This window comes from Halichoeres trimaculatus, unplaced genomic scaffold (genome assembly GCF_033239565.1).
Source record: "Halichoeres trimaculatus isolate MK-OKI-2021-1 unplaced genomic scaffold, fHalTri1.1 fHalTri1_scaffold_3, whole genome shotgun sequence".
Classification (NCBI taxonomy): Eukaryota; Metazoa; Chordata; class Actinopteri; order Labriformes; family Labridae; genus Halichoeres; species Halichoeres trimaculatus.
Window position 1 is genome coordinate 12,512,179 of NW_027437181.1, and position 12,813 is coordinate 12,524,991.

Consider the following 12,813-nt stretch of genomic DNA (forward strand, 5'->3'; position numbering starts at 1 on the left):
CAATGTCTCTCGTAAATTCAATAAATTCAAGCACATTTATCGAGAAATAGTGGAAACTTTGCCCTTTTCCACTTCGGGAAACTTAATTTTGAGAGCCAAAGCTAGCTACTTCTTCGTGTGTGAATACGTGGTGTTACGATGAAGCAACATTAGTACATTTCCGGAGAGGACATTATTTTGAAGGAATTACGTATCATTAGTCACAGAAGTGTTGTTTAACACGGAGTCGTAGTTTAATATTATAACATGAGAGTCAAACAATCTTATTTCGCGTTCTATAGATCATATCGATCTATGTAAAATGTGCTGAAAATGTCTTTTAAAGACAATTCAGAACTTCGTAAGATCGGGTTTGGGATCGTCCGGTTGTGAGAGAGGTACCTGAAGGCAGCCTACGTCACGCAAATGGCGGACGTTGTAAACAGAGGCAGCAGCTTCTCGGAGGCCCAAGTGAAACATTATTTTCTAGGATGAACAACGTTGAGTGTGAGCGGTTGGACAGTCTGGAGGGCTGGGTTGCAGTGAAAAGTAACATATTTGAAGAAACTGACACATTTAAGCTCGGATTTATCGTTCAGTGGAACGTTATCGAGTCCAAGTTTGCTGTCACTTGTCACAACCGGACGTTACAACGACAGAAACGAAAAGCTGAGGTAACCGCTGGTGACCCTCAGGTTAGCTGGGCTGGTCTTTTCTCTGTGAGCGATTTGAAACATATCCATCAACAGTTTACATGTGTGGCGGATATCTTGGCAGCCTGCTTCCCAGATTTATCAGAGTTTGAAGAGGGTAACATTTGGGACCTGCTTTTCCTGACTCGGAGGACAAGCCCTGAAGACGACGATGAGAGGGATTTTGACACACCGTGCAGGAAACTGGAGAAATACTTCAGCACTGCCATTGACATTTGCGGGAGAACAATTGTACTGGAAACGTTATTCCCACAGGATGAGCGGGATGTGGAGGAGTACTTCGAAAATCTACAGGAGTTTAAAAGAAAAACAATGCAGGAGGAGATGGGAAGGGCCAAAGGTCACCTGAGACAGGTGAGGAGTCTGACAGCTGAGCAGCATGGGGAGAGGTGCTACCATTCAGCTCACACCAGCGAGTGCTTTCAAGGATAGTGATATCATGTGTTGCTATTTCAAGTACACCTGGCTTATAAAGGTGTCAGATTGACTTGATATGTATTTTGAGGGGTTACTTCAGACCAGTCTGTGTTACATAGACTTTCTGATGTATTGGAATTCTACGCACCAAATAGGATTACTTGAAACCAAAGATATCCAAGGAAATTCAACATACCTATGTTATATTCATTCATGTCAATGTGAATAAGCTTCATCTCTTTTTTCAACTGTATTCCTTCTGAAAGTTAGATGCATTGCATGTTGTTTACTCTGTGTTTGAATGTTACCCTGTAGAACTAGCACCACACAGTGGTGTTGAAAGTCTGGTTTTGAGTCCACTATGACACAGCAAAAGCTGCTTGAATCAAAGCTCTTATGTTCTAACAGCTCTGGCGCAGATTAGTGTCATAATCTGTACATTTTTACAAGGGAAAACAAAGATAACTTGTTAACACTGTTGTTAACATTCGGTATGAGGCTGAAAACTGCACATTCATATTTCTCAGGCACAAGACATTAGAAGGCATCAGCAAAGAGAAAGGGAAAAAATGAAACATGAATGATATGCTGTAAATACCTTTTAATATTAAATTCACAGACTGTGAAGGAGGTTGAACCACAAGAGATCATATTTTTGCAGATTTTAGCACATGCTTTACATTATACTCGATAGCTAGACATTATATAGTTCCCCTGGACTAAATTGCACAGGTTTGTGTATATTTGATTGAGGAATGAAATCACACTATACTGCAAAAACAGTCTTAATTTCAGTTCCTCCTGCCTCTTTTTACACTTTATTTAATATAATTTTTTAAAACACAACTACCCTGGCCAAAATATTTATAGTATTGTACACATCGTGACTCCATATGTCTCTAAAGTTGTTAAGAAAAACATCTATACTTTTAAATTGCAGTTTGAATATTCACACACCCCTGATGAAGATACCTTCTAAGGAAATAAAAATTCTAAGTATGAATTAAGGTTATCTTTGGTTAGGAATTTTCCCCCTCGTTTTGTTCAGAATTCATTGTTCAAAGATGAACAGGCACCAATCAAGACAGCATTTTCAAGTAGTTATTGAGGATTTAATAGTTTAATCTAAAAGCATACAAAATACCTTAAATGTTTGTTGTTGAAATTGTCACATTAATGCATTTTTGTTTCATCATTTATTCATCACTAAATTGTGGCATCATAGCGTTAACCTCTGACAAGATAGAGTGTTCAACATATACACACCCAGAATTCCACTGTTTGTTCAGGCACATTGGCAGCAAATGCAGCTCCCAATAGACATTTATTGTGACTCAGAGCACAAACCAGACTGTGGGTTTATATTAAACTCATGTTAAGCTGTTAAATGTTCTCCATCTTTTCAGCTGCTGCAGACTCATGGCAGTGCAGACGGAATGGTTGCGCTCCTCGCCATCTACCAGGAGGAAGACGAAGCCTACCAGGATCTGGTCACTGTGGCCACCACCTTCTTCCAGTATCTACTGCAGCCTTTCAGAGACATGAGAGAGCTGGCCTGCCTCTACAAGATAGAGATCCTGGTAAATCTATACATACTGATCATGAAACTGGAGGGTGAATGTGTGTAAATGTATGTGTAGGTGGGTCTGCATCAAATCCATTAGTGTAAAGTTGACCACTGTCATCTTGTTGTGATTCTCTGCAGAAGTCTTTGGAGTTTGAGGACTTGGGCCCCAGGAGAATTGCAGCTCTGGAGAAGGAGGCAGAGGAGTGGAAAATGAAAGCAAAAGATGCAGTCGCCTCAATCCAGGACATCACTGTCACCTACTTTGCACAGACTTCAAAGGCTTTGGCTGGTATATGTTGTTTTCCTTTTCTGTTTATGCATTGATGGCACATTAATTAATCACTTTCATTTGTCGTTCCTCAGCACACAGACAAAAAATATGTTTTAATGATGTATGCTATCAGGCTCATACGTAGTAAAGGCTTCAACAAAGCACAATACCAGAGAATCTGAGAGGATAGAGGGAAGTCGAAGAGCTCTTCAAATATATATACTAAAAATAAAGTCATAAATCAGACACTGTGGAAAGAATTCATATGCAAAACAGGCATTTGAAGCCCCGCCAGGGGAGAAATATGGGAATTAGGGAGGATATCACAGCATTTTCTTCAATTAAATCTAAAAATATAAGTGGCAGCCGGCTCTTCTGTGGGCGTTTTGTGGATCACATAAACAGTGTTTGTATAGATACACCTGCTCCACAACAGGGGTCCAAAAGAGGAGGTTAGTTGGGAAATGAAGATATAACAAAATTACAGTTAAAACTGTCACACTATAAGTATTTTGTTATCCACTGAGGCATTTTTAAATTAACAAAATGATTAAACTCAACATTGTTGGATCATTCCAGGCTGTTTTCTTTTCTTTACTGTCTTTTTAGCTGATGAAACTGTACAAGTCGTCTGTGATGTGGACCTAACAGCTCTTTGTGTGCATGTTCAGGTATGTTAAAGCAGATGGAGGAGGACAGGTCTCGTTTTGGAGCTGCAGCTTGGGCGTCTGCAGCTCCCAGGATGGAGAAACTACGCTTCCTATTGGCCAAAGAAACCCTGCAGCACATGAGAACCACAGAGATGTGCCTCAGTCGCAAGAAAGACGGCATCAGAGAACGGGTGTGTGTCTTTTGATTAAAAATAAAACAGCTTTTTCTAGTTCTCCTGTCATTAGTCAGCACTTCCTCTAACACGCTTTTGGGTTTAGTTGTAAGGCTTTAGCTGTCACTCAGATCTTTTTTTCTGAGTGCCAAGGCCAACACTGCTTTTGTAGTGGATGTAACTCTGCAGAGATGTGACACGGTGCCTGCTTGCTCTATTTTATCTTTCACTTGGTATTCCAGTCTGATCTCAATCTCAGACTGCTATAGTTCTTTGATCTATTTATAAAGCGTCTCTAAAAACACAGAGAATCCCCTTGATACCCCTTCCAAAAAAACAGAATTCATGAATAAGCGAGTGTGTCTGTGTGTAAGAACATACTCAAAACATCTCAGCTATACACATATCTGTGAATACAGATGTCAAGATCAGGGTATTTTGGGAGAGCTGCAGCAGAGTTCTTGCGTCTTTAAGAAGTCATGCTGTGCATCCGAGCCTTTTAGAGGACAACAGAGAACTCTTTCACCTGCATGTGGCTGCATTATTCATATGATTTAGCTCTTTGAGAACCAGGTATCAGGATGCTGTTAATATCTACAACTATGAGTCCCAGACAGAAGTGTGTGAGTGGTTATTTATAATGGATCAGTCAGAATCCTGCATGCACCATTGAGTTCAACATCTCTCCTGCAGACGACACAGCTGGAGGTCTTTCTGTTTGTTATGATTGCATATGCACCTACATCTAGAATTAATTTCACTCACTCACATCCAAGCAGTGTGAGGTGTGTTTAGATTTATCATCGAAGGCATTTGACGACATAAAAATGCTCTGAATGCATCAACTCAGCACCACATCATGTGCATACTTAGATCACTGCCTGACCTTGCAGGTAGCTTTTGATTTCAGCAAATTTCGTCATCGACAATGAACTTGCAGAGATTAAAACTTGAGCAAAGTTGTCCCTTTTGAATTGATTCTAATGTCTACTGTTCATTTTTTTCACCTGTCAAGGTAGTTGAAAGATTTTTTTTTATTTTATTGTTTTCAAGGACGCTGTCATTTCAATACATTTCTCAGCTGTCAAAAAGAGTCAAAGATCATACCATTCTGGGTATGATGAAAAGGTTAATGTGGGCCCAAATACGTTTGAGTTTGACAGCTGATTTTTGAGGTGACTTTGAAAAAAAAAGGCCTTGTTTGCATCACCTTCACTCTGTTGGTTAGTGTATCAAGTTTGGGTCTCTTCAAGTTCACCTGAATTTCTTTCTGGAATGGTTAAAAACTAATTAACCAAAACATAATAGTGCAATGTTTAGGCTTTAACTGAGCTGCCTGAATGAATAAATTTTCTTCTTCTGTTCTGTTGTGATGCAGATGGGCAGCCTGTCTGGCAAAGTCAGAAACGACAAAAACTCTGTCTCTGTGTCTGAGAACGGCCAGCAGCAGGAAACAGTGGACCAGCTGGAGCTGCAGTTCTATGAAACCCAACTGGAACTGTATGACGCTAAACTCGTGATCCTGAAGCATGAGGAGCAGCTGCTGGTAGCTCAGATAGACGCGCTGCGGCGGCAGATCAAAGGTAGACAACACACGTGGTGAACAGAAGATGAGTACAGTACTTCTGATTCTCAAAGGGAGACAACATCAGAGCTACATCATTGAGTCAAAGACTGTGTTGTCCTTGTAGGGTTCACTATAAAGCACTCAAGAAGCATTAAATCAAAGATGTGTGAAGCGCTTTGTGTTCATGTCCTTTAAAATCAGAACAGGAGAATCTTTTGGTGTAAAACATGAAAGGAAAGAGAAAAGGTTGATAAGTCAAGGTTACCTCACAATCTGAAACTGAAATATGCATTCACTCAGTTATCTTTGCCTGAACATCGTTAGTTGGCGGAAAAGTGAATGATGTAATACCGCCATAAACAGAGTAAATCTTGAGGCTTAAAAGCCCTGCAGCTAAAAGGAAGCTACCAAAAGGTCAACATTTCGCCCCTGTTTGTCACATTTCGGCTATTTTACCATTCTTAAGTAGCTCCTGCTGTTAGTTCATGGATGTACTGATGGGTATAATTCTCAGGCATTTTGTAGAGCAAACAGAGGTGTCTTAGAGATTTCTGAGTGGATCTATGAAAGTGTAACAGCACAGGAAATACAAGATAATGATAAAAGAATAAGGTTCATGCATAGCTCAGCTAATGATGATGTAAATGCTGCTACTCTTTTTTTAGATGGAGGTTGTATGATAATTTAAACAATATTAAATGATCCTGATTGATTCCAATATTTTAATATTTAAGAAGTTTTAAAACCATAAAATGTAATTAGACTGGACATGTAATTTCCCATGCAGTTTCAGAATGAAGAGCTACAGGTCATGTGATGTTTATGTGTTCCTCACAGGCCTGTGTTTTTGGATTATGAAGTGCTGAGGGTTTCTGTTTGTGTGGTCACTCTGTTTTGTGCGCACAGTTTACTTTAGGGGAATATTTTGCACATGTACATATTTCCTTAATTGCTCCTCCAGGGACTTGAAGGATGTTTGCCTCTTAAGTGGTGTGTATGTACACAATGTGTCTGTGTCCGTGGTGATTCAGACTGGGACTGTGTATCCTCACCTTGGCTGCTTTCAGCTTTTATTTTCCCTCCTTCAAAGCAGGACAGCAACAGCAAAAAACTAGTATAAAAACAGAAGGACAAAGTAAAATATAAGATTAGTTATAAACCAAACTTAAAGGCTAAATTAGGCAGAATAGACCTGTTTCTTCTTAACTTTTTGGTCTCTAGTTTTTATCTTTGCTAAATACACATCAGAAGCTGAAGCATTCAAGTCAATAATTGCAGGTTTAAACAGGTTTCAGAGACTTTTGACTGACTGCACTGTGTGTGTTTTCCAGAGCTGAAGGAGGAAGTGGTGTACTACGATGTGTGTGAGGATCCTGAGGAGCTGCAGAGCATGCTCCACACAAACATTCACCAAGCACACTCTCCTGCTGTCAGTCAGCTCAAAAGACAACTGCAAAACCTGGAAACCAAGAGAGGCAACATCTGCGCCCGGCGAGCTTATCTGCGCAATAAAAAGGTGTGAAAAATTACTGTGGACTTTGAAGAAATCTCTCTGCTGAAGACAGAGTGACTTTTATCTGCATTTTTTATGAAAGAAAACTTATAAATTGATGGTAGGTGAAATGGAAGTAGAGCTTCAGCTTCAGTTTAAGCATCAGCTTGTAACACTCGCTGGTCTAACAGCAGATTAATGTAGAAAAAGCATGTTTAAGACCTCAGTTTTACTGCTAAAGAGATTATTTCATTCCTCACTGTTTTTGATGAAATATGAAACAAACACGTTTATCCATTAATTAAAAACATTTGACAGATTGATTAGTGAGGACACATGGCTGCTAACTGAAACTCCAAAAGGCATTCAGAGAGATTTTCCTCTTTGTCTTTCCCCCGTGGGTCTCTAATTGCTGAGTTTTGAAAGAAGATTTTACATCTGTGTTTTATTTTTAGCTGACACAGTAATTTAAGCACAGTTGGTGCAGTTGGCATTTTTTCCTATTGTTGGCTGCGTGCTTATTTGTCTGTATAAAAAGGATTTTATTGCTCAGAACAAAGTGAGAGGAGTCCCCCGGTAAGTGGCTCCAACAAATCACCCGCAGTAATCTACAGGGGAAGGGATCACATGCATGAATATTTAACAACGCAGTAAAAAAAAGGATTAAGTGTAAAAGAAGCAGGCCTATCAACTGAGGCTTTATTTGCCTTGTATTAGTTCCTCTACACTTTAAACCCCCAAGGGCTTAAGCACCGTCTTTTTCTCTCACCAAGGCATCTACATTACAAACTGCTGTTTTATTTTTAATGCATCTCTTTGTTTAAACTTATTTTCACCCTGTGCACCTCTAGGATCAGTGCATGGAAGCCAACGAGCAGAAGCAGCTGACAGCCAAGCAGAACTCCATCCTCTACAGCCAGCATCACCAAGTCCACCTTGTATGTCACCACAGCAACAGCACAACCCACAGAGATGCCTCTGCACCACAAACAACTCTTTGTCCGATCCTTTTTCCTGTCCGCGTCTCTCACTGTCTCCCTCTGTTGTTTGCAGAAGCGAGAAAAGATGAAAGAGGAGGAGCAGAAGAGGAAGCAGTGGGTGGACCAGGAGCGAGAGAAGACACTGAGCAGATTAAGATCCTTCAGAGAGGTGAGGATCTGTCACCCCCCTCCACCACCACCACTCCAAAAATGTCTGCTTTATATATTTACTAGTTTTCAAAATTAATCAATCTGTTGTACCTAACTTTTGAAACTTACTAATAAGGTTTACATTTCCATCTACTCTTTTTGTTCTGCTTTTGCTAAGTTGTAAATGAGTTTTAGGCTCCACTACATTGACACCCTTTATTTACCTGAGTTTACAAAGATAATAATGGTTTGTTAGTTTTGAATTGGAATCTTGTCACAGTATAAAACTGTTTGTTGGTTTGAAAGCAAAAATAAGGAAACAGCAGTGGAAAAAATAAGAGACACCTCCAGATTTCCTTTAAATCTACATCTCTATATACATAGAAGAAATGTTTTCCACTGTCTGCTGAAATCAAACAAAGCGACACCAAGTTTTACTGAAATGAGGTGCTTGATTTGGTGGAAAAACAATGAAAAAAACTCTATTTGTCTTAAGATGCATGAAAGCTGTGATAAAATGTAAGGGTTACTCTGCAAAGCTTTGATTTCTGAACTCTTCCTAAGGTGAAACATAAGAATTTTCCATCTGGGAGTTGGAGGAATGGTGTAGACAATGCAGTACTCACCTAAGACCCAAACCTTAACATATTTTTGTTGTGGTCTTATTTCTTTTTTTTTGCCAGAGCTGTGAAAGTACATTTTCTCATTTAAGTTACGAGCTGGTGTCTGCAGCCAGCTCTCTTTTTTTATATTTTAGTTTGTATAAAATCTATGGTGACATTTAGGTTCAGTTTTGAGCTTTTAAAACAGCAAAACAATTCTCCTCATAAGCATACACTCACTGCCTTTCAGCTGCTTTGGATCAGGGTTTTTCTTCATGTTTTCTTCTCAACTCAAAATTTAAAGAGGTTTAAGGAAATTCAAGTATTTGGACATTTTATCAGAGTCAACATCACATAAAACCAATCAATCCTGTGGCTTGTTTCTGTCTCCGTTCAATATTTATAGCAGGAAATGTCCTACTTAAATAGAAGAAGAGGATTTTTAAGAATGTTTTTGTGTGTTTCCTTCTGTCACATCAGTTCAGTCTCATCTCACTCACTGCACACCATTTCAAACAAAGGAATGAGATCAGACTGCTGAGTGGGCATGGTCTCATGTCTTCGCTGTCTCTCTCACAAAATCAGACAAGATTTAGTTTTTATTTCTGAAAGCTTTTTCTTCGTTTCTCCTCTCATGTGTATTCTAGAAGCGACAGGGCCAGTTCATCCTGAAGACTCCTCAGTCCAGGGTGTCAGCTTCAGAAGTCTCATGTCCTTCCCAGCCACTGTCCCTCATCAGCATCGGCCCCCCTGAGGGCCCCCCTCCCATCCGTCCTGCCCCCAGGCGCAGTAAAACACCCAAAAAGCAGCAACCTAAAGACATCCCTGTCCAGATCTTCGCTGCACCACCACCTCCCACGACGGGTCCGCCTCCTCCTCCTCCACCACCTCCTCCCCCACCACCACCTCCCCCACTGCTGCCTGCAATACCTCCTCCCCCTCCTCCTCCTCTTCCTCCTGCCCAAGCCTCACCTTGCTCTGAGGACAGCCCGCTGCCTCTCAGCGAAAAGGAGGATCCTCCTTTCCCAGCCAAGAACACACTCAAACAAAACATAGGTAAGAGTTTAAATACATCCAGAGGAAATCAGTTTTTCATACTGAACAGAGCAGAGAACATTTTATATTTATCATAATTGTTTTTTTTAAAAAAAACGACACAAAATACAGATGGGGCGGTTTGAGTAAATTTTTCCAACTGCGGAGAAGGTCGTGTTTGTTTGTTTCAGAGAAAGGTGTGTGTGTGTGTGTGTGTGTGTGTGTGTGTGTGTGTGTGTGTGTGTGTGTGTGTGTGTGTGTGTGTGTGTGTGTGTGTGTGTGTGTGTGTGTGTTTGTTTGTACACACTGTTCTGTCCTGAATTTTCAACTTCCCCTGTGAGACCAGGGGAAGCATTTGACATCAGGTACAGTCCTGCTGATGCAACACAATTAGCTCCAGGGAGTCCGAAACATCCAGCATAGCTTTTAAAAAAAATGTTCCTTTGCTTTTTAAAAAAAATGAATAAATGGAGGTCGTTCGAGAGAAACATATTTGAGAGATGTGTTGAAATTGTGCAGCAGTGAGTGGAGTGCAAGGAACTTTGTTATAAAACTTTTAAGATTTGTTTTCTGTGCTTTCGTTTTCTACCTCAGCTCCTTCCATCACCTTAAAAGTGTCCTTTACTGTTGTTTTTTTGAAGGAACAATGGATGAAGTGTTGGCCTCGTTGCAGCGTGGACAGATCCAGCTCCGCAAGGTCCCGACTTCCAGGATGGCGCCCCCTACTGAGGACCTGAGGGGCTCTTTGATGTCTGCAATTCGTCAGGGAGTCACGCTGAAGAAGGTGAGATGTTAAAGAACATGGTGCTTTACTGAGCAGAAAAACTTATCATAGGAAAATTTAGAGTTCTGAAGAAGTCAAGCTGGAGAATCTGAGTCATATTGAGAGACTGGTTGACACATTTTATGTTTTATTGAAAAGCAGTTTAAAACACACCGACACAAAACTCTTGCCTCAGCCATCAGCTGTCTGTTTTTGTCCCTGTGAGAGTTTTTGGCGCTCCACACTGAGACTCGACTCAGTTTTGATCATGTCATTCAGACAGCAGCGATTGTGACATTTCTGGAGGTGAAACAACCTCCCTGATGGTGGTAATTCTCTGAGGTTTTTCAACCTGAGGCTGCTAAAATCCATGATAACCCTCACATAGATCAAAGTTATCATTAATACTATTAGTATGCCCAAATATCTGTGATGAAAACTTGTATGAAATGAACTCTCGACATGCTGCAGGTGGTTCCTGCACGTGCAGAAGTCCCCAACAGCGGAGACTCTGAGCTGGAGCGCAGCATCAAAGCCGCCATGATGAGGATGAAGAAGGTGGCAGCTGACTCTGACGAGGATGAGAGAGGAGACGAGGAGACACATAGTACAGACTGGGACAGCTGAGAACACACATACACACACATACTCGCTTACCGATGAAGCTGTTCCCTTTGGATTACCCCTGCTGTGTTTTCTTCACTGTTCTGAGCTACAGCTTAAGCCACTGCCAAATTTTGCCAAAAAGCTTCTTCCTCTTTCAGATGATGGGATTACTCCTCCTTTCGCTGCATCATTAGTTTGTTTAAGCATTTTGATGATAATCATATTTGTCTCCTTATTTTGGAAACAGCCCTCAGATGTTGTTAAACATCCAAACTGCGCAAATGAGAACCGGGATTTATTTTCCTCTGCAGCAATTGGTTTGCAGAAAATCCAAAATGAGCAAATGAGGCGTTGTGCTTCAACGCTCATTAAGAAGAAAAGGCGAGCAGGGCTGTAGTACAAAGTGTGTAAATGACTGGATTTCTCTCAACTCTGCATCTGAAGGCCTTTAGTGAGCCTGTCACACAGCAGGGGAAGCCTGAGCTGCAGGCAGAGACAACTACACTACACGGCTCCACTGTCACTAACACTCATTTACCGCAGTGCTGAGGCTGAACTCAGCAGACTTTGATTGTTTAGAATGTAGTCAACTCTCAGCAAATGTATTTCTAACCTGATTTCTCCTAATAAGGGCTTTTGTAGTTTTGCATTACATTGCATAAGAAGAGAACGTTTACGTCCTGAGGTGCAGCAGTGTTAATTATTCACAGCCTACATGTCTAAAGTCTGCGTCATTGTTTGTGTTTCAGGCTGTCCAATGCACTGTTCTGTTCCTGCTTACAGAAATGTGGGAATGTGTTAAACTTTATTTAGCTCCTGTTATGTCTGATGTGCAATTTCTTAATTTGGTTATGATACCACCTCAAATCAAGCGACAAATAATGAATGCTAGATAACATCAGTAATCAATACCTTCTTCTGAATACACAGGTTATCTGTCATTTCCACAGACCACTCTCTAACTGCTCATGAAGGGAAAATGTGCACTTACAGTTTTTCTGAGTTGCTTTGGTTCATTTCTCAGATCAGAATTAAAATTCTCAAAAGTACTTGTTCAGTCTTTACATCATTGTGTCAACATCTTCCCACACAACTCTATTAGACTTTTTTTTTCTAAATCTCTGTGGTCAATTTTGACTTTCTCAAACAAATGGAAATGTGTGAAGCATCAAATCAACCAAAAATTACCAGTTTTCTGAAATAGCTCAGAGGTGCATCTCATGAACCATCAACTGGTAAGTATGTATGTTTACTATCCTCTGTTCAGACAGTGGCAACACATTTCCTATAAATCACAATTAAGACCTATCAATCATAAGCTCAGCTTACAATGGCCGAGGTTGTTGAAGGATACAGCCAAAAGCTGGGAGAACAACTGTGTCCTCAATCATTCAGACTTTTTGTGGACAGAGAAGATCTTTGTTGTGATGTGGATGAGAATTTGTGGCCCAGCATACAGGAACATAAGGAGGTGTAGAAAGACTGCGGTTCACTGTAATTCCCATAGAACAGCATGAACAGTTTTCCCTTAAGAGACTGTCCTATGTTCATATTTCTAATTTTGTTTGTAGCTTTTTTCTTTGTGATGTGCAGCGCCTTCTCCTCTTCGTATCGTAATGATGGGGTCAGTCAACAAATTACAGCACAAACAGTGGAAGTGAAAACTTGAATTTTGTCTAGTCTCTTGCATTCAATCTACCCCACTCACTAAGATGTAACCTACAACTGAAAACTGTCATCAAAACTTCAGGCATAGTTTACATCACAACATCCATCCAGAGTGAACTGTTATAATGACAACATGACCAAGCACTTTGACTGTCCTATCCATACACGAGGACTCGTCAT

At 40.5% G+C, this 12,813-nt stretch overlaps 1 protein-coding gene across 1 annotated transcript; it reads left to right on the forward strand.

Annotated features, from left to right (window-relative positions):
• The first annotated feature begins 406 nt into the window (after positions 1–406).
• whamm (WASP homolog associated with actin, golgi membranes and microtubules) lies at positions 407–12,036 on the forward strand. The gene is made up of 11 exons (XM_074665709.1): positions 407–1,046; positions 2,516–2,689; positions 2,815–2,965; positions 3,619–3,788; positions 5,149–5,353; positions 6,669–6,853; positions 7,681–7,767; positions 7,883–7,978; positions 9,209–9,617; positions 10,238–10,380; positions 10,831–12,036. The coding sequence occupies exons 1-11, from the start codon at positions 471–473 to the stop codon at positions 10,984–10,986; spliced, it is 2,352 nt and encodes a 783-aa protein (XP_074521810.1). The 5' UTR covers positions 407–470; the 3' UTR covers positions 10,987–12,036.
• The last annotated feature ends 777 nt before the right edge of the window (positions 12,037–12,813 follow it).